We start from the raw sequence: 24,485 nt of genomic DNA, 5'->3' as shown, positions 1-24,485 counted from the left end.
TTTCCTCCTGTGATAGTACATAAGAAATATTTGCAACAGACAGATACATGGTATATGGAAAGTTTCTTACAGGGATTGCAGAGAACTGGGGTGTAATACTTTGAGAACACTTCATCTTTGGGACGGTCAGGGTACACATAGATGAGATAATTGAGGTCACCCAGTCGGTCTGCCAGCGAACGTACTGAGAAGTCTCGGCTTGTAAAAGGCATCAGATTCCACAAAGCTCTGTCCGCTGGGGATACATAAACAGAATATGAAGTACACATATAAGAGAAGAATAAAGTTACAGCAGATTCAGCATGAACAGAAAAATGTATTTAACCTAGAAAAATATATTAGCGGACGTCTAAAATGTAAACAGTGTAAGTTTCAATCATCCAAAAACGAAAATCCAGCTGCGGATAATACCATGTGTTATTCTTCAAAGTATTCTTTGTACAGGAAACTTTGCTTCTTCTGAGTCCTGTCCCAAGATATTTATCTACTTTATTCTGGCTCAGAAAGCAGAAAATGTAATGGCTTGTAAACAGAATAAGTGACAACTGGGCCCAAAAGGTATACAGTGCTTGAAGGAAAACTGCCTGCAGAATCTGATAAGCATTGTGAATACACACATAGTGAACTTATACTACAAGTTTAAATCCACCAGCTATTCATTTCACTCCTATGTATTAACACAGAAATACTCAGATTTTGTAGGTATTAGTTCTACTGGGGCTACATGCTGCAATTTTAGATTTCACCTACAGTGCAACAAGTAGTACTAAGCTTATAAGTTTACGTATTGACCAGAAGGTTGGGCAGCGTCTAGGCATGTTCACACAACAGCTGTACTAAGAAGAGTTGGCTGCAAGGGACATTCTTGCAACAGATACTACTAAAGCGAAGATATTTTGGATATCAACCACATCAGAAATGAAGTGTCTAATAACAATACACATTACATATAAAGGCTAAAGTGGGGTGGTACAGCCTGATTGTGAATGGAGTAAGGCACGCCTGTAAGAGCTTCTGCTCAACAAAGATCTACAAAGAAGTAAATTCATCTATACTACCTAGAACCTTTCCATATACCTATTGTGCTGCAAGCCTCTGAGGACCCTTTCTAAGACTGAAACATTTGGACACAAAAACCAAGATGGCGCAGTGTCTATGGCACAAAAAGCAGTCTCTCAACAAGGCTTGAAATATAGGGCAGCTACTGCAGTGACGAATATGTCACAAAAAATATTGGGGGCTATGATTTCTTGTCAAGCAAGCTTGACCACAAAGATTAGGAGGTAAAGATCGATATTTGAATTGTGAGGCAGGACCTACATGTGTTGAGGAACTGCATTTCCAGATTCTTGGTACTACCCTGGTAATTTACATATGCCACCATCATGAAACTGTTCCCATTTTGGGCATCCCTCTAGATCAGCACTCCAACTAAAGGGAAGCAAACTTATTGCCCAAAGTTCCAATACTTTGATCGGAAGCCAAGGACTCTGCCCCAACCCACCCATCCTTACTATCTTCCACCACAGTTGAAGACTTTCCTTACAGCATTAGTGAATGGGGCCTTCACCATAGATATGCCTTTGTCTACAAATAGTCACAAACACAAAAACCTCCTGCACTTAGAAGTGGGCTGCACAATGTAAGTAGGCTATACTTCGATCCTGGCTTGTATGGATACACCTCGCCTTGCTGCCCTCTTAAGACTGTGGGAGTCTGCACAACTGAAACCACAAAGAGAAAGAGAGTGCAAACAGACCTAGTGTATCATCCTAAAACCATCACTTTCTTTGTATAAAAAAGTGGTATTATACTTACCAGATGACAAATGCATCAAGCTCATCACATAGTACAATGTTATCCAATCCACACTGCATCATATCCTGTGGTAGGAGCAGATAAAGATCCAATAGACTAACACGTTTTGAGGACTAGCCTCTTCCTCATAACATCTGAGGAAGAGCCTAGTTCTTGAAATGTGTTAGCCTATTGGATCTTTATCTGCTCTTACCACATGATATAATGCAGTGTGGATGACGTTGTACTATGTGATGAGCTTGATATGTCGTCTTGTGAGTATAATACTTACCACTTTTTTTTTTATATTCTATATATATATATATATATATATATATAAAAATATAGCAATGGTTTTAAGATAAAGCACTAGGTCTGTGCATCCTCTCTTTCAAATTGGTCTTCACAAATTGGTCTGTACAGTGAGAGTGGTGATTTGTTCCATTTCCAGAAGACCTTTGTCTAAAATATCCTGGTATGATGTTGGCCAAAAAGATCTGTTTTGAAGTAAGCAATCACAAGACCGTAAAAAAGGCCTGGATTCTTTCCTAGGTGTACATAATATAAATGGGTACTACTACTAATATAGGTAAAGTTGATCCAGGGAATATCCGATTGCCTCTCGGGGTATCAGGAAGGAATTTTTTTCCCCTGCTGTAACACATTGGATCATGCTTTGTTGGGGTTTTTCTCCTTCCTCTGGACTAACTGCGGGTATAGGATTGTGTATATGGGATTGTATGGTTGGGTGTGTTCTTTACTGTTTTTTGTCTTTTATTGGTTGAGCCATATGGACTTGTGTCTTTTTTTCAACCTATGTAAGACCAGGAAACCTCACAAATCAAAAAGTGATTGGGCAGAGTCTAAACTGAGCTTGCAACCTCAGGAGCTGAGGAAAGAAAGCCCTCAACAACCTCAGGTCCTAGATCAATGCCAAGTATTGCAAGAGAGGGGATGGTATTATAGAGGACTAATGCTTGGCAGCCAAATTAACTCCAAGAAAGTCAACAATAAGATCCTGAGGTTGGCTTTCAGGATCTGATGCAACGTAGCTTAAAGCCAAACGTCAGTAAAGTAACCCACAATGGAGATACCCTAAAGGTGTAACAGGGCTAACACCAAGGCAAGCATCTTGGTAAAGATGCAAGAGACTGTACTGATGATGATTTACTAATCCTAGCTAGGAAAGCTGTAGACATACTTTAGATTACCAAAAACAGTACATCCTTCTATTATACATAAACTTGGAAAACCCTGCGTTGCCATCCAAAAAAATTGCTCACCGAGGAACATAATTAAATTTGACAAAATACATTATGTTTGCTTGCCTATCAGAGCAATATCACACTGAAAGACCTAAAACGCTCCTGAAATACAACAATGAGCTTCACATAAAGTAGAATAAAGAAAACAAATCTCCATACATTCCCCTCAGCTACTATAAAACGGATTACAATAGCAGAGTCTGAAAGTTAGATATTTTAAAATGTGATGTTCTGAAAATATCAGGCAATCATTATTGTATACCTAGATCCAAATGTTTTCCTTTTTTACAGAGTAGAGAATGGTTACAACTCCTCCTTGGCTTTTTTTTTGTCAACTAGGGAGCATGAATCTCTCTAACAGGGAGCATTGTTTTATGTTGTAGTCTGATGCAAACCATCAAGAAAACAACATCAAAACGAATGCACTGGAATGGTTTTGTGCAATAACTGCTTGGTTTATTACTTAAAAAAAAAAAGGGTGTTAATCGTCTAGTTCTGCAGTATGCAAATAGAGTCTGGATCACAAGACTAGCTGTATATACGTTTGCTTAGAATTCTGAAGAGTAAAATCTCACAAACTTACGTAGCTCAAACTTCCATGCTATTGTGATTCCCCCAATTTCCGAATCGCTAAAGCGCAGAAGAAAAGTCCCGTCCCTTTTATTCACCAACATGTCATGAGCCTGCTGCTTGTTGACAAAGCCTAAAATTGCCCTGTAAATAAAAAAAAAAGAAAAAGAGTAATGACATAACATTTAGGGATTGGAATGAAAATTCCTGCCTGGAAAGAAAAAAACGTAGAAGAAAAAGTCAGGATACATAAAAAATTGGATTTTTGTACTTACCATAAAATCCATTTTTATTTTCATTTTTGAAAATAGTAAACCAAGCAGTTTATAAATCATAGCTACTGGGTTATATTGCCTCCTCCAGGAGTAGGACTAAGCAGAACAAAAAATACCTGGCTTAAACACCTTAAAAACCTGAAAAGGACAAGCTCTGTGCCCCTTTCTGGGTAGCCCCAAAAGAATCATTTCCTGGAACCCCTTGACGCTCATGAAGGAGATCCACGAGGCCGGAAACCAGCGAAGCTGTCCCCCCACCCCAATATTGGGTGAGGGCAGACCTTCATGCTGAAGGGGTCTTGTCTGCGGGTCCAGAGAAGCTAGCTCTAGGCCTACCAGACCAAGGATGCTTGGAACCTCCCAGGCACGCGCCTAATCACCACCGCTGAAACAGAAAGTTTGGACAGCACAGGAGCTGTATCCAAAGCTGCATCACAAATAAACTGCAAATCAACATAAGCAGTGGGGACATGCTCACCCCCCATACCCTGGCGCAAAAGCTTGGCCCATTCAGTTAGGGTCAGAGACACCAGGGCAAAGACTGACCACAATGTCGAACCAGCCATAGTACACATGCTGCGTGCCACAGCCTCCGCTTTCCTGTCAGACGGGTCCTTAAAGGACGGAGATTTCTCTACTGCAGTGGTCCTCAACTCCGGTCCTTGGGGCCCACTAACAGGCCAGGTTTGCAAGATAACTAAATTACATCACAGGTGATCTCATTTGCTGCTCAGTGATTGCAGTATTCTAGTCTGCATCTCCCCAAGGTAATACTTAAAATCTGGCCTGTTAGTGGGCCCCGAGGAAGGGAGTTGAGGACCACTGCTCTACTGGGATCATGGTAGCTTTGTTCAACCTGGAAACACGAGGGTTGAACAAAGCTAGTCCACTTTTTTTAAAAGTGACTCCTCAAAAGGCTAATGTTCCCATTCCTTAGAGGAAAACCTGTCAAAATAAGGCACATAAAGAAACACCGTTGGAGTGCGAGATGACTTATGCGTACCAAACGACACAGCCATGTCCATGGCTACATCAGCGGCATCCTCCATTTTTAAAGTCTCATGCACTGCAGTAATAAGTTAGTCTACCAGCACTTTTTAATTCGCTGCTGTGACCATGGAGGAAATATCCTCACTATCGGATGGATCTGGGGGTGTGATAATAAGCCCCCTTGGATGGGCCACGTCCACGGGGGCATCAGGCTCAGAATTAGATGAGACAGACTGAGCAGGGAAAGGCGGGAAAGTCCCGGGCACAGGAAGAGGAAACTGAGGAGCAAGAGTAGGAGCTTCAGCATCCACATGAGGATTCGGTCGTCTCCAGCGTCTCTTGGATTAAGGGAAAATGGCTCCCGTGACATCGGGCTACACAAACATGGCCACCAGCTGGTGACCAGCCAGACTAAGAGAAAGTGGCCTCAGTGACATCATCAGGTTACACAAACATGGCCACCAGCTGGAGACCAGCCAGACTAAGGAAAAATGGCCAACATCAGCTACAGATCCTAAAGCATGGTGCCAGGATCTTTCCTGCGCCCTCTGCAACGGAAAACCCCCCTGAAGGAAGGAAACACGTCAGGGGAGACTCCACTGCGCACCCTGCACCAGTCTCTGCACTGGGACCCCCCTGCACTATACCCACACTGGAAACAGCAGGGCATGCACCTATGGGTCTCCAACAATGGGACCAGTCCAGACTACCAGGGCAGGACGTACACTATCCCAGGACCCCTACAGAGTGGAGATAGCAGGGGGAGACCTTAGGAACAGATGGGGGAAGCCCAGCTCACTAAGGGATTCAAGGATGGGAGGAGGGAACCTGCCGGCAGGTCCGACCATCCCTGGAAGTTACCCGCGTCCACCACAAAAAAACGACAAAAGGTGGGAGGGGATTACTGTACTCACACTTCCATGGTACGGGTAACACTCCAGACAGAGTCCTCGGCACCGAAGTAGGGGAGCTGCTGACCAGGGGAATGATGCTACCTAAACCCACGCTCGGTCGTATGAGACACTGCAAGACGTTTAACTCACAGGCCCGCCTCTGCCTGTGAGGCTATGTCGCGGCCAACCCAGCACGTAACTGCGGTCTGCACACACTCAATGGCTGGGCCGAAGGGACCACTGGATCAAGATTATCCAGCCCATTGCGCAGCCCGGCAGTTGATTGTAGATCTCCCAAGAAAAAAAATACAAAAAAGATGTAAGGAATGAGAAAAAAATGCTAGGATCAGAGATCCCAGCTGGGAGCCTAGGTCCTTACTCCTGACTAGACAGATTAAAACTGATTACCTAGAGCAGAGAGGGGGGTTATATACCAGCTGAGGACGGCCCATGGGCGTAGCTAGGTGTTTTTTGTTCTGCTTAGTCCTACTCCTGGAGGAGGCAATATAACCCAGTAGTTAGGATTTATGGAGCGCTGTGTCCGTCGATGAATGAAAGAGAAAAGTCAATAGCACAGCAGAGTTGAGCTCCACATGTAAATTCAGTAGGAATGCATCTAGCTGCACTAGATAGACATTATATCTTATATAGGGTTGCTATATGCAACCTGTGGGGAACCACAGGTAACCATGCTTTAGCAATGAAAGATCAGTGCCTTAATCCTGGATGACCACCACCTTCTCTCCAGTCTCACATTATAGACCACAGAATAGATATTTACAAGCTGCCCTACTGCCTGGCAAAACTATTGGATGTCCTGAGTGTGTGAACTACTGTGCTTCTCTTCCCATGAGCTGGCACAGCTTAAACTGTACCTCCCATCACAAGGGAAAATACTCAGCAATGCCCAATGCTGACTGACTAGTGATGCTGACCAATACATACATGCCCAACTGTTGATCCCTAACCATCAAGCATGAAATTACAAAATTATTTTTTCAATATGCAGAGCCAAGCATACAATATTATTTATTGTTGAGATTCAGGCGTTAGAGTGTTTGCAATAGATGATAATTACTCATTTGACAATACTGCAATAACAAGGTCTGTATACGTGTTTGCTAAATTAAATACAGCTCACCTGTTACTATTATTACCATGGGGTCCATGTTATATGCCGCTATTTATTATGTTTTATTGCAGAGAATGTACCAGAAGAACTGGAAACACCCAAAGGTGGGTGGGAAAACCCAAAACTTCAAGGTTGGCAGGATCAGGGGCAAAAACTAGGCTATGTAATCCCATTCTATTTAATAAAAAAGAAGCCGATGTTTAACTTAGCCTAAAAAACGACACCCTTAAAGCTGAATTCTAGGCAGATTTTAAAGACACAAGTGAATACAGCTTTGTATTCATTATTAAAGGCATTTCTATTTTTAACTTATTGAAGACAAAGTAACAGCACAGAGGAAAGTACACAATTACAGGAGAGAACTTGTTCCATACATACAGTGCTGGGACAAGGTCATCCAGCGCCCAGGGCGAACATGCAAAACTGCGCCCCCCCCCCCCCCCCGGGTTGTGCATGACCAATCATTTTACCCATGCCTGATAACCACACTTGATAATTACACCTATGTATAGAGTGCTAAGGTCAGGACTGAATAATTTACCCCTATGAGGCATTTCATATATGCATGAATACGTACATACAAACACTCAATATATACATTAAACCACCAACTAATGTACCTGTCTAACCCAAATGTCTTCCCTGAATTTTTTTCATAATAAACGTTTAAATCCCAACTTCAGGAAAAAAAAAAAAAATCAACCCTTACAATGGGGCCTGAAAAGTCCCAGTATATTCCTAAGACTAGCATGTAAAAAAAAAAAATGTTTGATATTCTCATTGTGTGTATGGGACTTTTTTATTCTAGGAGCAGAGGATTAGGGTAAAACCATTGCACCAGAATCGCACAGTGGTTTACACTGAGATCTGCAAATCTCTGGGGGGTGTCAATGTAAAGGTAATGATGACACTTTCAGATTGGTTCGCAGATTGCAGTTCAAACTGTGAAATGGTGCAGGAATTGGATCCCATAGGTGTGAACACCCATGCAATCCGATTCCAGTGCGAACCAAAAAAAAGGGCCCTGCTCCATTCTTGTGCAAATGGGATGCGATTTCAGCCAAAAAGTTTGTATGGCTGAAATCACATTGCACAGACATCGCATGTGATCTGCACCACAATGTGGTGCAAATCACATGCAATGTCTGGCATTGCAATAGTGTGATTCGGCACTTAAACTGGCACACATGCATAGGTTTTTTTTTGGTTTAGCCAGTGGGCTGAATTGAAAAAAAAAACACTTAGATTCATCCATCCACACAAGCGGTGGATGAAGAAATCCCCTCCACGAGACGTATTCTGACGCTGGGGACTCTTCTCTGTCAGAATACACTGATCAGCATTGCAGCTAATTGGCTGCAAGCTGCTGATCGAACAAGGTTTTCCAGCAGGCTCCCATTCTACAGAAGCTCCCATTCTGACAGGCGGCCAACAGGCAAGGCCACACATAGATCAAAATTCAGCTGGTCCATGGGGGGCCGAACAAATTTTGTTTCATGTGTACCCAGCTTTACCTTACTCCTTGTGGCAGTAGGCTCTCTCCAGTGCTGTGATTGGTCCTTGGGAGCTCCTGGGTAAACTGTGACTGGGTCACACTCCAGCCTCATCATACCATACAGGGTTAATGTTCCTGTATGGTATGTGATGAGACTTTGGGTGGAAGAGGAGAGCACTGTAGCTGGCTGGAGAAAGTATACATGAGGCTATATCCTCCAGCACTGCAAGGGTGGACTGTTTCACTTTGCTGGAGTTGGGCTGCAACACATCACTTGTTTATGGTCAATCTTTGAATAGGTTAGGAATATAATGGGACTTTTCAGGCTCCACATACTGTAGATGTATTCCACATACACACAGTATATCTTATTAAAAGGCAGGATTAAGATATAGTGTGTATGTGTGGATAACATCTACAGTATGTGGAGCCTGAAAAGTCCCATTATATTCCTAACCTATTCAAAACATTTTACTTTCTCTTTAGTAAACCTGCACTGCAAGGGTCAGTACAGGCTTACAGCACAGCATTGCACAGTAAAACAGGACAGGACAGATCGGGACTCACAGGAGGAGGAAATTCAGTCTGCTATCTGTCTCTTATCTTCAGCTTGAGGAGGAGAGGAGAGGAGAGGAGAGCTCCGATGTCTGCTGAGGCTGCAGTGTAGTGTGCTCTGCTTGCTCCGCCCACCTGTACAGGAGCTCTCACAGTCCCGATCCAACCAGCCAGCCTGTACGAAACCTGTGCCCAGGAGAGTGTGTCTCTCCTTTCCAGCAAGGGGCGGGAAGCCTGCAGAAGGTATGGGCGCATTGTTGGCTCTGATTTTGGACATGTTTTAGCAACACAGGAGCTTAGAATAAAGGTGATTCTTCAGTGTTTTGGCGCCCCCTCCCACACTCCTCCCACACTCCGCCCAGGGCAGCCGCCCCTCCTGCCCACCCCTTGTACCGGCCCTGCATACATAGATATTATCTGTGCAGCAACAGTACCATAAGTGTTGCATTCGTTGTCATCCACATACTGAGAGGTAGCATTGTCCACAGAAGTCAAACCTAAGTTCCACCAAATGTTCCATACTTTGTAAAATTTGTCTGGACAGTGTGTGTGTGTGTGTGTGCGTATGCATATATATTACACATTATCTTACATTACATTATCACATTATCTTAAGTGAGTACACCCCTCACATTTTAGTAAATATTTTTTTCCATCTTTTCATGTGACAACACTGAAGAAATTACACTTTGCTGCAATGTAAAGTAGTGAGTATACAGCTTGTATAACCATGTAAATTTGCTGTCCCCTCAAAATAACTCAACACACAGTCATTAATGTCTAAACCGCTGGCAATTGAAGTGAATACAACCCTAAGTGATATTGTCCAAATTGGGCCCAAACAGCCATTTTTCCTCCCCGATGTCATGTGACTCGTTCGTGTTACAAGTTGTCAGGTGTGAATGGGGAGCAGGTGTGTTAAATTTGGTGTTATCGCTCTCACTCTCTAATACTGGGCACTGGAAGTTCAACATGGCACATAATGGCAAAGACTCTAAGGATCTGAAAAAAATAATTGTTGCTCTACATAAAGATGGCCTAGACTATAAGATGATTGCCAAGACCCTGAAACTGAGCTGCAGCATGGTGGCCAAGATCATACAGGGGTTTAACAGGACAGGTTCCACTCAGAACAGGCCACGCCATGGTTGACCAATGAAGTTAAGTGCACGTGCTCAGCATCATATCCAGAGGTTGTCTTTGGGAAATAGACTTATGAGTGCTGCCGGCATTGCTGCAGAGGTTGAAGGGGCGAGGGGTCAGCCTATCAGTGCTTAGACCATATGCCGCACACTGCATCAAATTTACCTGCATGGCTGTCGTCCCAGAAGGAAGCCTCTTCTAAAGATGATGCACACGAAAGCCTGCAAATAGTTTGCTGAAGACAAGCAGACTATGGACATGGTTTACTGAAACCATGTCCTGTAGTCTGATAAGACCAAAATAAACTTATTTGGTTCAGATGTTGTTAAGCGTGCATGGGGGCAACCAGGTGAGGAGTATAAAGACAAGTGTGTCTTTGCCTACAGTCAAGCATGGTGGCGAGTGTCATGGTCTGGGCTGCATGAGTGCTGCCGACACTGGGGAGCTACAGTTCATTGAGGGAACCATGAATGCCAACATGTACTGAAACATACTGAAGCAGAGCATGATCCCCTCCCTTCGGAGACTCGGCCGCAAGGCAGTATTCCAACATGATGACGACCCCAAACACACCTCCAAGACGACCACTGCCTTGGTAAAGAAGCTGAGGGTAAAGGTGATGGACTGGCCAAGCATGTCTCCAGACCTAAACCCTATTGTGCAACTGTGGGGCATTCTCAAATGGAAGGCGGAGGAGCGCAAGGTCTCTAACATCCACCAGCTCTGTGATGTCCTCATGGAGGAGTGGAAGAGTACTCCAGTAGCAACCTGTGAAGCTCTGGTGAACTCCATGCCCAAGAGGGTTAAGACAGTGCTGGAAAATAATGGTGGCCACACAAAATACTGACACTTTGGCCCCAATTTGGACGTTTTCACTTAGGGGTGTATTCACTTTTATTGCCAGCAGTTTAGACATTAAGCAGATTTAAACTGTTATACAAGCTGTACACTCACTACTTTACATTGTAGCAAAGTGTCATCACATGAAAAGATATAATAAAATATTTATAAAAATGTGAGGGGTGTACTCACTTTTGTGAGATACTGTGCATATACATATATATATATATACACACACACACACATACAGTGCCTTGCGAAAGTATTCGCCCCCCTTGAACTTTTCGACCTTTTGCCACATTTCAGGCTTCAAACATAAAGATGTAAAACTGTAATTTTTTGTGAAGAATCAACAAGTGGGACACAATCATGACGTGGAACGAAATTTATTGAATATTTCAAACTTTTTTAACAAATAAAAAACTGAAAAATTGGGCGTGCAAAATTATTCAGCCCCCTTAAGTTAATACTTTGTAGCGCCACCTTTTGCTGCGATTACAGCTGTAAGTGGCTTGGGGTATGTCTCTATCAGTTTTTCACATCGAGAGACTGAAATTTTTGCCCATTCCTCCTTGCAAAACAGCTCAAGCTCAGTGAGGTTGGATGGAGAGCGTTTGTGAACAGCAGTTTTCAGTTCTTTCCACAGATTCTCGATATGATTCAGGTCTGGACTTTGACTTGGCCATTCTAACACATGGATATGTTTATTTGTGAACCATTCCATTGTAGATTTTGCTTTATGTTTCGGATCATTGTCTTGTTGGAAGACAAATCTCCGTCCCAGTCTCAGGTCTTTTGCAGACTTCATCAGGTTTTCTTCCAGAATGGTCCTGTATTTGGCTCCATCCATCCTCCCATCAATTTTAACCATCTTCCCTGTCCCTGCTGAAGAAGTGGGGATGGTGTGTTCAGGATGATGAGCTGTGATGCTTTTACGCCAAACATAAGGTTTTGCATTGTTGCCAAAAAGTTTGATTTTGGTTTCATCTGACCAGAGCACCTTCTTCCACATGTTTGGTGTGTCTCCCAGGTGGCTTGTGGCAAACTTTAAACAACACTTTTTATGGATATCTTTAAGAAATGGCTTTCTTCTTGCCACTCTTCCATAAAGGCCAGATTTGTGCAGTATACGACTGATTGTTGTCCTATGGACAGAGTCTCCCACCTCAGCTGTAGATCTCTGCAGTTCATCCAGAGTGATCATGGGCCTCTTGGCTGCATCTCTGATCAGTCTTCTCCTTGTATGAGCTGAAAGTTTAGAGGGACGGCCAGGTCTTCGTAGATTTGCAGTGGTCTGATACTCCTTCCATTTTAATATTATCGCTTGCACAGTGCTCCTTGGGATGTTTAAAGCTTGGGAAATGTTTTTGTATCCGTGGGACGGCGACAAACTACGGTCAATAGAGATCTCAATAGGCGACGCTTTAAATTTATTTAACGGTTACCAGGTTAGAGTTAGAGTGTAGCTCTTTTTTTTAAATTATTGCTCACGCTCTGGCGATCGCGGCAATACCTCACATGTGTGGTTTGAACAGCGATTTCATTTGCGGCTCGACTTCCATATACGTTTTTTTTTATTTATTTTTTTAACTTTATTACAGTTTAAAAAAAAAAATCTGATCACTTTTATTGCTGTCACAAGCAATGTAAACATCCCTTGTGACACCAATATGTAGTGACAGATACACTTTATGGAGGGATCGAGGGTCTAAAAGACCCTAGACCCCTCCACTACACTTCCCTGTATGCAAAACGCCAAAAACGGCGTTTTTGCATACCACCGTTTTTCAAATTTGCCGCCTTTTGCAGCACAGTAACCCGGAAGTGACGTCATGGACGCCGCCTCCAGGTTACGTCATCGGAGACCCGATCGAAGCCGTTTCCGGTATTGATCGGGACTCCATCCAGCCGGCGGACGTGCCGGCTGGGTGCTCGGGGCTCCCGGTGGGACGGGAGCCCCGGTAAAAGCCACGGAAGGCGGCGGGAGGGGGGGGGGACGTCCCCTCCCGCCCCCCGGGTAATGATCGAGCGGCTCCCGAGCCGCATCGGTCGGTACCGACGGAAAGCCAACCGTCGGCTCTAAACCACGGTACCGGGATGATGCCTCTAGCTAGAGGCATCATCCCGGTACACTACCGCAAAATTTACCGACGTAGGGATACGTTAGTATGCGGTAAGTGGTTAAACGGACCTCTGAGACTATCACAGTGCAGGTGCATTTATACGGAGACTTGATTACACACAGGTGGATTCTATTTATCATCATTAGTCATTTAGGTCAACATTGGATCATTCAGAGATCCTCAATGAACTTCTGGAGAGAGTTTGCTGCACTGAAAGTAAAGGGGCTGAATAATTTTGCACGCCCAATTTTTCAGTATTTTATTTGTTAACAAAGTTTGAAATATCCAATAAATTTTGTTCCACTTCATGATTGTGCCCCACTTGTTGTTGATTCTTCACAAAAAATTACAGTTTTATATCTTTATGTTTGAAGCCTGAAATGTGGCAAAAGGTCGCAAAGTTCAAGGGGGTCCGAATACTTTCGTAAGGCACTGTATATATACACACACACCGGCTACTTTATAAGGTACACATAAATCAGATAAAGCAACTCAATGCATTTAGGCATCTAGTGAAGAGGACTTTCTTAAGTACAAACTGATCATCAGAATGGGGGAAGAAAGGGGATTTAGGTGACTATGAACGTGGCATAGTTGTTGGTGAAAAAGGGGATGGTCTGAGTATTTCAAAAACTGCTGATCTACTGGGATTTTCATGCACAACCATCTCTAGGGTTTACAGAGAATGGTCCGAAAAAGGGAAAATATTCAGTGAATAGCAGTTGTGTGGATCGAAATTCCTTGTTGATGTCAGAGGAGAATGGGCAGACTGGTTCAAGATGATAGAAGGGTAACAGTAACTCAAATAACCACTCGTTACAGCCAGGGTATACAGAATACCATCTCTAAATGCACAGCACATCGAACCTTGAAGCGGATGGGCTACAGCAACAAAAGACCACACCAGGTGCCACTCCTATCAGCTAAGAGGCTACAATTCGCACAGATTCACCAAAATTGCACAATAGAAGTTTGGAAAACTGTTTCCTGGTCTGATGAGTCTCGATTTCAGCTATGACATTCAGATAGTAGATTCAGAATTTGGCATAAACAACATGAATACATGGATCCATTCTGCCTTGTATCAACAGTACAGGTGGTGGTGTAATGGTGTGGGGGATATTTTTTTGGCACACTTTGGGCCCCTTAGTATCAATAGAGCATCGTTTAAATGTCACAGCCTACCTGAGTATTGTAGCTGACCATATCCATACCTTTATCACTACAGTGTACCCATCTTCTGATGGCTCCTTCCAGCAGGATAATGCACCATGTCACAAAGCTCAGATCACCTCAAACTGGTTTCTTGATCATGACAATGAGTTGACTGTACTGCAATGGCCTCCACAGCCACCAGATCTCAATTCAAAAGAGCACCGTTGGGATGTGGTGGAACGGGAGAGTCGCATTATGGATGTGCAGCCGACAAATCTGCAGCAACTACGCAATGCTATCATGTCAATATGGACTAAAATCTCTGAGGAATGTTTCCAATACCTTGTTGAATCTATGCCATAAATAATTAAGGCAATTCTGAAAGCAAAAGGGGGTATAACCCAATACTACCTAATAAAGTGGCTGGTGAGAGTGTGTGTGTGTATGTATGTATAGTATACTGGGGCCACAACTCCCAATCTAGGATAACACATCTCCAGAGAGCAGAGGACAGGCATTGTAATCAGGGGTGACAATCAGAGACGTAACTAGAACCTTCAGGGCCCTGGTGCAAGAAACCATGAAGGGCCCCCCGGACCCCTAGCCGGGGACCTTCTCCAAGCCTGGGGCTCTTCCCACTAATCCTGGGGCCCTTTACTCTAGTTGCAGGGTCCTTTATCACGGTCCTGCAGTCGGACCCTTTCACAAGTTCTGCAGTGGGTCCCCTTCCTGCCATCTTGGGGGACTCCCCACGGTGGTGGAATGCCAGGGCCCGGTTGCAAGTGTGACCTTTGCAATCCTGGAAGTTCACCTACTGGTGTCAGTAGTTTTTATTTTTTGGTATTTTAATTTTATTATTTTTTATTATTTTATTACAATGTGACTGACTAGGACTCTGTCCATTCTGAAAAGGAAGGAGCTGGTAAATTACATATTTACCGATCCTTTCCTGGTTCTCTATTGTGACACATCCCCTGCAGCAGCCGGCAGGAGAGGGAAGGGCGCACAGTGGGGGGAGGGGGGCCGGGAGACAGCAGAACACAAGTGAACTGGATAGGAGGAGTGGCGGGGGCAGCATACAGAGGAACCAATCTCCTCCATTTTCCTCCTGCAGCTACAGGAGGAAAAAAGGAGGACAGTGATTTCTCTACATGCTGCCCCTGCCACCCCTCCTATCCAGCATGGGGCCCGGTTGGTTGCAGTTGCAACCCCTGTAGTTATGCCCCTGGTGACACTGAATTTGTCACCTGGGACAAAAAATTGAGCGTAGGGCATGTCCGTATCAGATGGACAAAGTCTGCTTGGAGATGACAGCACAGACAGTTTTGTATGGGATAACTGACCCTATTTTCTGTAGGTAGGTCATGTTCGATTAGTTTGATGGAATATGTACAGTTGAATAAGTTTGTTATAAAAAGCCAGAGATACAGATAAATGTTTTTTCAAAATACTGTCACAATCTTCAGATGTCAGGGATGGGGTTGGTATTGGCCACCTATCCCTGACTGACAGAGGAGACTTGCCTAGTTTGGCATGAAGTAGCTAGGAGCACAAGGTGGTTTATCAGTCTCTTGGGATCCTCAGATTGAATATCCCAATACTCTTTAATTGAGATTTGAATCTCTGAGGGCTGAAACAGGCTATTTAAGGTGTGTCCCAGTTAAACCCAAATATAAAAACCCATTGTCCCCTGAAGTTGGCCATATGTACACACCTGAATGTCACAGACAGATTTACCACCCCTCTAGCCCACCATGCTGCAGTGTCTGGAACAGAGTTTAACTGGGCAAGCACTGGATTATCCCAAAGTAATACACTATCTAGAAGGTCCTCATAGCAAGCACTTTTCTTGACTGCTGCCCAAAATTACCTGGCTAGTCTGAGGCACTGAGAATTAGAGTTTGGAACAAATCAATAATAGGCCTCTTAATAAATCAGCAGCTGCTCAATTTTAAGAAAACAGGCCAGGTGGGCATCTGCTGTTGTATGGACAGAGGGTGAGAACCTTTCAGACAAGTGTTTCAAATATTCAGCCAGGTAGAACAGCAATATATCATCAATGATACCCCTGTGTCTTCTTTAAGACTTTGTAAAGTACTTCAACTTATGTCTTGAACCAGACCAAATGAGTAAAGAGAATAAGGAATTGAATTCCTTAACCACGCTAGCGGTATCCCCGAGCGTGACTCGGGGTAGGAATTTCCTGCTATTATCGGTATCCCCGAGTCACGCTCGGGGTGAATGGGCAGAGCTATGCAGACAGCGCAGCAGAGTGTCTTACCTTATCCTGGCGATCCAGCGATGAGCTCTCATTGCTGTGACCGCCAGCCGAGATCTCCGCCGCTCGTCTGTCGGTAGGAGGACTTCCTAGTTCCGTTCCCTGCAGCAGCAATGCTGCATGGGAGCGGAACTAGGGAGGGAAATTAAAAAAAAAAACGTTGCACAAAACACATTTTATATTATATATATGCATATATATATATATGTATATGTATGTATATATATATGTATATGTATGTATGTATATATATATAAAATTATATTATTGATTCGATTATAATTCATGCGTTTATATATATATATATAACGCATGAATTATAATCTAATCAATAATAATTTTATTATATATATTCTATAATAAAATTATATTATTGATTCGATTATAATTCATGCGTTTGTGTTTCAAATTTATCATATCTGGGATGTCTACTAGAGTCTTGTTTTGGTCAGGTTTAAGTCAGTAATTACTAAGAATTGTAGGCCTATAATACATAACGCCAAATTTCCATGAAAAGAATTGTACCGCTTTTGGTACAGAATTCCTGACAGAATCATACCGCCAGGGAGGTTAAAAAGTTATTGCCCTAACTTAGGGACAGTAACAAGACTTAACATTAAGGACATCTAACTAGACAAAACAGAACACTTTCAAACCAAACAAATAAAAGGAAAAAAGTATAAAACACATATTCCTTTGAATAGCAATGAGTGATTACCTACACATATGATCCACCTGTATGAAGGTAATACTGAAGACATTAGAGCCAACAAGCGCATAGAAATACTCATAACTGGCAACTATCCTTTCTGATACATGGAACGGAGACAGTTTAAAAGTTAAATGTGGAAGCTGCACCATCTAGTGGACAAATCTCCCAAGTGCATGCCCATAAACCTACTGCTCCAACTCTGCATTGGGGACAGGGCTTTTAGAAGTATAAAAATGGTTATATATATATAATATATAATAGCAACAAAGTGGTGCGGGCACATAGCTTAAAACAAACGATTGTTTCATGTTGTCAACCCCTAACCAAAGAACTAAAAGGCTCACAAGGAATAAATGCTCCTTTGAAGAACAGTTGATCTGGTAATGTAAAGACAAACATAAAAGCAACAGTGCAAGGAGACAAGCATACAAAAAAATATTGATCACCAAACTTCTATATAATTTTAAAAGGATATTAGGGCAATGCATATAATAGGGCAAAAGTCCTTAAAAACGTGTCTGATCTGTAAGTTCTTGCCACTATTGACCTAGCTTTTAGATTGTAAGCTCTAACAAGCAGGGCCTTCTTTTTCCAACTGTTTAATTTGTATTGTACCTGTACTGTCTGTCCTCATGTTGTAAAGCGCTGTGCAAAATGTTGGCACTATATAAATCCTGTATAATAATAATAATAACAGTGTTTGCATTACTTGTATCATTTTAAGATCATATGGTGATTTTGCATAGAAGATTGATGGTCATTATTATTATTTTTTTTTCCCCCTCGTCTATGTGCACTGTTGCTTTTGCGTTTTTCTTTGGGCACATGGCTTGTAGATAAATGTAACTGTAAGGCATCCACTGGATGGACCTCATCCTCATACTCTCTCTGAGAACAAAGGGGCTATAAATGCTAGTAAAAAATAGAGCTATGAAATGTGTTCAAATAAGCACTGCAGGAATTGCAAAAGTACACACACGGGTCAAAAAAATATCTGGCAGCAACAAATGTACGGCAAGAGCATGTGCCGAGTTAGTTAGTGTGCCCACATCCACCCTATGTGATATGACAGTAAATAAAAGTCACACAGTGCAACATACCAATCCTCACATAAGTCAAGTAAACTAGATAAAAAATAAATAAAATTAAGTCACTCTTGCAATGATTCAAATTAATCTTCAAATTCACTTTCAAAAGGTAATTCTGCTGCATTGATTTAATGGCGTGTCCACTTTAAATAAATATATACCGTAAGACAGCCACATAATGATTAAATTACACGCATTAGTCGCATCAAAGTAAAGTGTTCATTATACTATACACAATACTGCATAATTAAAATCAATATCATTAATAGTAGAGCGTAGGAAGTAGCAATCATATCCATGTACCTCAAGGCAACCACTTTATCTGTCAGACAATTCACATCAAAAGCACTTCAATAGTATGCATTAAACAATATTGTCCAATTTAAAATCAGTAATGAAGCTCAAAAGGCAACAATTTGTACCTAAGCATGTCAGGCAAATATCATCAACAGCACTGTATAGATCAGTGAGGCCGCTAGTGCGCTTGTAAATGGGGAAATGAGAGCGAATGGTGCCGGCTTGGTCGCAGCCATGGATAAACTGACTGATCAGGTTGCTAGTAAGGAGGCACACAAAGGAATTGCCCGACCCAGTTCACATCACTGCTGGTCTCAATTGTGACGTGTTTCAATCGGGAACAGCGATCTTTGTCAGGGAGGCTCCTTGACAAAGCGCCATTCCCGATTGAAATACTCCCCACTGATCTATGCAGTACTGTTGTGATGGGATTTGCCTGGCAGATAGATCGGAAGCCATAGTGGAGCGCAAGTCATAGCATGCTTTGAATAGGTGAAAAAAAAGTGCCCTGCCATCATAAAGCACAAAAAGCCTGCTGGCCACACCATATAGTACACCACTGCTGTGGAGTGTGCGTTCACGTTAGTAAATGATGCTCTTTGCTTTTGTAGTTCCAGAGAGAGGCCCAGAATTCACCACCTTTTTAATCATAGGGCCCTTTTGCCTGGCCTTTTTCAAAATAGGATCTGTCTTATGTGTTTTGAGAAGTCTTGCAATAGGGGTCTAGCAGTTCTGCAAGGCAAGGGAGGCTTAGCAGGGGCCTGATGGACCTGTTCCACAGTAAAGGCTGCTGAAATCTGAGCGTCAGAAAATGTGCCCACTGTTCGACAAACATCCGGGCACTGACCCCCTCCCCACTCTGGGAGAATTATGAATCTAATATCATTACACTTGTTTTATTGGTCGTGCATGTTGGGCACACAAATAGCTGTGTGATTTTGTTCAGGTCACAAGTCTCCCATGTCATCTTGGTGTAAGACATAGTTGCAGTGATCCCCCCCCCTCCTTTCTCCTTCAGCTCATACAATCCACAACCTATTTGTTGCATGCCAGATACCTCTCATCAACCTCTCAATACACATCTCAGGGCCTATAAAACTGTCGGGCTTGCCAGTTTGAGTGACTAGAGAGTTAACAGACATTGGGTCATAAATACCTTACTTGGAATCTGCAGAATACACATATTTGTCTCTTGGTAGAATCCATCATCCCAGTATATTTCATAACTTCTAAATTCATGACAGTATAGCCAGAATAAAGCCATATTTACCCTCGTCAGTTATTGGGTAGTATTTTAACCCAAACACCAATACTTGTCCACAACGCCTCAGGTTCGACTGAGAGACTAGTTCCGAAATTCCCCTGAACTTCACATTAATTCTGCATGCGCGCACTTCAAAATCTGCCAATTAAATTTTTAAGGCTTTAAGCTCTTCTTCCATGTCATTACGGGCATCAACTACTTTGTTGTCAGCTACTGCAAAGTCCCCCGTTTTACTCTTCACGTGGCTAACTCTCACCTCAATAGCCTCAACATCTGCTTTACCTTATTTAATCAAGAGAGAAGATCCCTGTGCAGCGAGCCCCTTAGAGTCACCATCATATCTTTGAGAATTGTGTCTGATATCGGCTGCCCAGCAATGGAGTAATCATCAATAAATTCCCTGGTGTTTTCAGCAGAGTGATCGCCCCCGGAGTGCTCACCTGCATACATGAGGAATAGACTTCAGTCTTTTGTGATGGCGAGGAGGTATGCAGTCGACCACTGGAGCCATGCAGGGAGCCGCTTGCCGAGGAAGCTGGGGACTCGTTACAGACGGCGGTATCTTGAGGAGGTGAGATGCCCGACAGAATGAAGAAACCAGTCAGCTTTCTGGGGTCGGCCATGGGTTTTTCTTTTCCCTATCGCTGCCTCTGGGTGCTCGAGAGTGCAGAGGTGGGTATAGGGAGCCAGTAAGCTGCTACTGGTTGCTGTAATCCGCCGCATGGACTGAGAGCTCTTTCCTCCTTTCCATCTTCTCGGCTGCTGGCCATGACCCCCACCCCCCTTGATAATTTTCAAAGGTCCTCAATCATCCAACAGAGCAGCTATCAAATCACTTCTTAGAGGCTGACACTTGGTTAGGCATTGATAGAAACACATCTTGCAAGGATGAGATCCATCTATTTTACAGTCGATTAGGTATTACATGCATTGCCAGTACCTAATCATTGGACTTGTTTCAGAGTCCGTTTAGGTGGTTTATCTGAGGATCCCCCGAGATTTCACTTGAATCCGTGGGTAGTTGATTACTGCTCCATGTGGCTGTGGCTTGCCACATGACCTTGCAAACTCTCAAAGACTATCAATGAACGAAAGTCCAGATAAGGTGCAGGGCAGGATATAGAGCTTTAAAGTAGGGATAGACCGATTATCGGCAAGGCCGATATATTGGGGGGCCAGTATGCACTTTCCCCGATATATCGGTATCGGCCCAGGAACTGGCCGATATTTTTGTGACGTCATTCTGCCTTCTTAGGCCGCCTCTCTCGCCTTGGTCAGCCTCGTCTGGAGTCGGGACTAGTCTCGCGGGAGTGTATCACAGCCATACACTCACCCACAGAAGCCCCATGCCAGCCACCCACATCCACAAGCTCTGTACCAGCCAGCCACCCACAGGCCCAGTACCAGCCAGCCACCCACAGCCCCTGTGCCAACCACCCACCCACCACAGGGTACCAGCCAGACACCCACAGACAGGGTGCCAAACAGCCAGCTACCCACAGGCACTGTACCAGCCAGCCACAGGCACTGTACCAGCCAGCCGCCCACAGCCCCTGTGCCAGCCACCCACCTACTACAGGTTGCCAGCCAGCCAGCCAGCCACCACAGGGTGCCAGCCAGCCACCACAGGGTGCCAGCCAGTGATCCACCACAGGGTGCCAGTCAGCCATCCACCACAGGGTGCCAGCAAGCCAGCCACCACAGGGTTCCAGCAAGCCAGCCAGCCACCACAGGGTGCCAGCAAGCCAGCCACCCACCACAGGGTGCCAGCAAGTCAACCATTAAGAATTAAACAAAAATTTAAATTTTCAGTACCAGATTTGTGTCAAAAATTGTCTTTATCTTTCAAAACTTTGAATGTACAAAATATCGGCCGATACCAATACTTTGTGACCAAAATATCGGTATCAGCCCTGAAAAAAACATATCAGTCTATCCCTATTTTAAAGCCATCCTGAATTTCTAAGAAAGGCTTTTGCTCTGCAGCATGGCACCCAAATCTAGCTGCAGCCACTCATTACAGTGGTTGGCCATGCCCCCCATTACATGTATTTTTGATGCAAGAAGTGTAGGAACATGAACAGGTAAGCGTCTCCGGTGACCCCTGTACAGAACAGCTCAAACTGGGAGAGGAAGCAGCAGCACAAGGAGCCAATCAGTTGTGCTGAACTGCTCATGTGCTAACAAAGAACATATAGGAGCAGAGAGCAGAGTCACAGGGTGGCAGGGGACAACACCTGTATGTGTTACAGCACAAAAAAATAAAAATAAACCGGCCTCCTTCCCCATCAGGCAGAGCTGAGTAAATATCAGAACTGGATGGGCAGAAATATAAATCCTTCGACAGATAAAAGAGATTTTATTATATGTATTTCATCTGTGTGTTTAACTGTTTGCCTAAAGTCCAGCTTTAACGGAAATATCAATGACCACAAGGCAGAAGAAATGAAAATGGTGAGAAATACCAGCTACTTAGGACTGGCTGAAATTGTGTGCACATTAAATTACAACTTCACCCACATCTTTTTTTTTTAGTTGTGGATATAGTGGGGAAGACTTAGAACCTCTGTCAGGTTTTTACTGTTGTGTTCCTGTTGGGGAGCCCTAACTTTACTGTTTGCCCTGGGGACCATTGTCACTGAACAAGTAATTGGGAGGCAATTCAATTTTTATTGTTGTCACCAAAACAGCAGAGATAATATCTTCCTGTGCAGACACATGTTAGGTTTGGTGACAACTGTTAGAGGTGGGATTATCCCCTCAGTTTAGGAGATTAACACTTTATTATTGGTTTGTGTCAGCTGACCAAAGTGCAAAGGGCATCTATCTGGACACAGACAACAATAGTTTCCATCTCTTTCTATTCTATCCAAAACTGAAAAGAAGTTTGGGCTGGGGTTACACTTTACCTTTAACGTGCTGCTTTCAGTTTTTCCAAGGACATATTCCTTAAAAGGTAAAAGCTAATTGGGAGTTGTGTTTTACTACTTTTCATTACCAAATAGGCTTGAAAAAGTCTAAAATAAAGGCAAGGAAAGGAATGTACTGCAGAGGGGTCGGGACATTTTTTTCAAGGCTGTGCATACCCATCATTCCAATGCGGCTTGAGGTGCTTCTTCAAAACTTCCATCACTCCATCAAACCATTGCCAAAATGTGTAATTCCAGCCAGGCAGGTTCTCCTGGGTAAACAGAAAACAAAGCATGATCACGCAAACTATCAGGTCTTGCTTAAAGAGTTAGTTCACTTTTTTTCTTTTACTAAATGAAAGGTGAACTCACTACATCCTCCTCGCATCCCTGGTCCCAACTACACTAATCTCTTTTATTGATTATCTTCTGCTGCCACACCACCAGCTGGTACAGCAGTCTGGGCATCTGAAAAATGCAGTACATAGCTCTGAGGCTGTGTAGCATCATAATGTGCACAATGGTGAGCAGGAAAAGGTCAGCGCCAACATGTGTCCATGTGGACCAATGATCTCTGAGCTGTCCTAGCATCCCAGGAGAAAGAAGGATACAGAAAAGTGCAGCTTTCAAATGCCCGAACCACTACATCAGCTAGCGTGGGCAGTGAAAGGTAATCATCCAAGGAGGTAAGTGCAAGGGGGACCTGAGGTGTGGAAGGGCATTGTGAGTTAGTTTATCTTTTCATGTTTTGTGACCTTCTGTAAATTGTCCAAAACAAGTCTTCTAACCCATACTGGCTGGTTAAGAGTATGCAAACACCTTTCTGATGAGATATGACAAACCTCAATGGTGGAGGATGACATGCCCCTGTAAATTTGGGCCATCCTTCATATGCTTAACCAGTCACGGACCGCCCGCCACAGTTAAACTGCGGCACGCAGCCCCTCCTGCATGAACCGACATAGGGGTACGTCGGTCGCCCGGTGCTGGGGGGCGGGAGCGTGTGCCGCCCGTGGATGCCGATAGAAGCCACAATTGCTGCCGGCTCCCTGTTGAGAGATAAGAACAGGCAGCTGTTGTAAACACAGCTGACCGTTCTTATCTCTGAAATGATTACAGAGCGCCTGTGATCTTTCTATATATGATCACAGGTCTCCATTGTCATTTCAAAAGCCCAACCCCCCCTCCCAGTTAGTAAACACTCCCCTAGGCTTACATTTAACCCCTTGATCACCAACTAGGTTAACCCCTTCCCTGCCAGTGTCATTATTACAGTAACAGTGCAAATTTTTGGCACTGATTACTGTAGTAATGTCACTGGTCCCCCCAAAAGTGTCAAAAAGGTCAGTTAGGGGTCCGATCTGTCCGCCGCAATGTTGCAGTCCCACTAAAAATCGCAGATCGCCACCATTACTAGTAAAAAAAAATAAATAAATAAAATTTACATAAATCTTTCCCCTAGTTTTAAGACACAATTTTTTTTACCAAAAAATGTAGCAGAATACAAATTGGCCTAAAAGGATGAAAAAATTTGAGATTTAATTTTTTTTTGGGGAATGTTATATAGCAGAATGTGAAAAATATAGTTTTTTTTTCAGAATTGTCGCTTTTTTTGTTTTTTGTAAATCGCACAGGTGATCAAATACCACCAAAAAAAAGCTCTATTTGTGGGAAAAAAAGGACATCAATTTTATTTTGTTACAG

General features: G+C 43.4%; 2 protein-coding genes across 3 annotated transcripts in view; both read right to left on the bottom strand.

The window, feature by feature from the left end:
• GHDC (GH3 domain containing) overlaps nucleotides 1-4,158 on the bottom strand; it is a 409,562-nt gene extending 405,404 nt beyond the window's left edge. Inside the window, exon 1 of the mRNA XM_082271446.1 lies at nucleotides 4,146-4,158. The gene's annotated coding sequence lies outside the window, so the exon portion shown is untranslated. The remainder of the gene's footprint in view (nucleotides 1-4,145) is intronic.
• Nucleotides 1-24,485, bottom strand: part of LOC309566332 (signal transducer and activator of transcription 5B) — a 517,032-nt gene that overhangs the window by 14,345 nt on the left and 478,202 nt on the right. For both annotated transcript variants that reach the window (XM_082271444.1, XM_082271445.1), the window contains 3 exons: nucleotides 22,959-23,053; nucleotides 3,646-3,776; nucleotides 71-235 (listed from right to left, as the gene is read on the bottom strand). In XM_082271444.1, the coding sequence (XP_082127570.1) occupies nucleotides 71-235; nucleotides 3,646-3,776; nucleotides 22,959-23,053 (391 nt within the window). The remainder of the gene's footprint in view (nucleotides 1-70; nucleotides 236-3,645; nucleotides 3,777-22,958; nucleotides 23,054-24,485) is intronic.

The sequence above is a fragment of the Pelophylax lessonae genome, assembly GCF_965119305.1.
Source record: "Pelophylax lessonae genome assembly, chromosome: 11".
NCBI classification, from domain to species: Eukaryota; Metazoa; Chordata; class Amphibia; order Anura; family Ranidae; genus Pelophylax; species Pelophylax lessonae.
The sequence above is the reverse complement of the archived record's forward strand: the minus strand, read 5'-3'. Positions and strand labels throughout refer to the sequence as shown.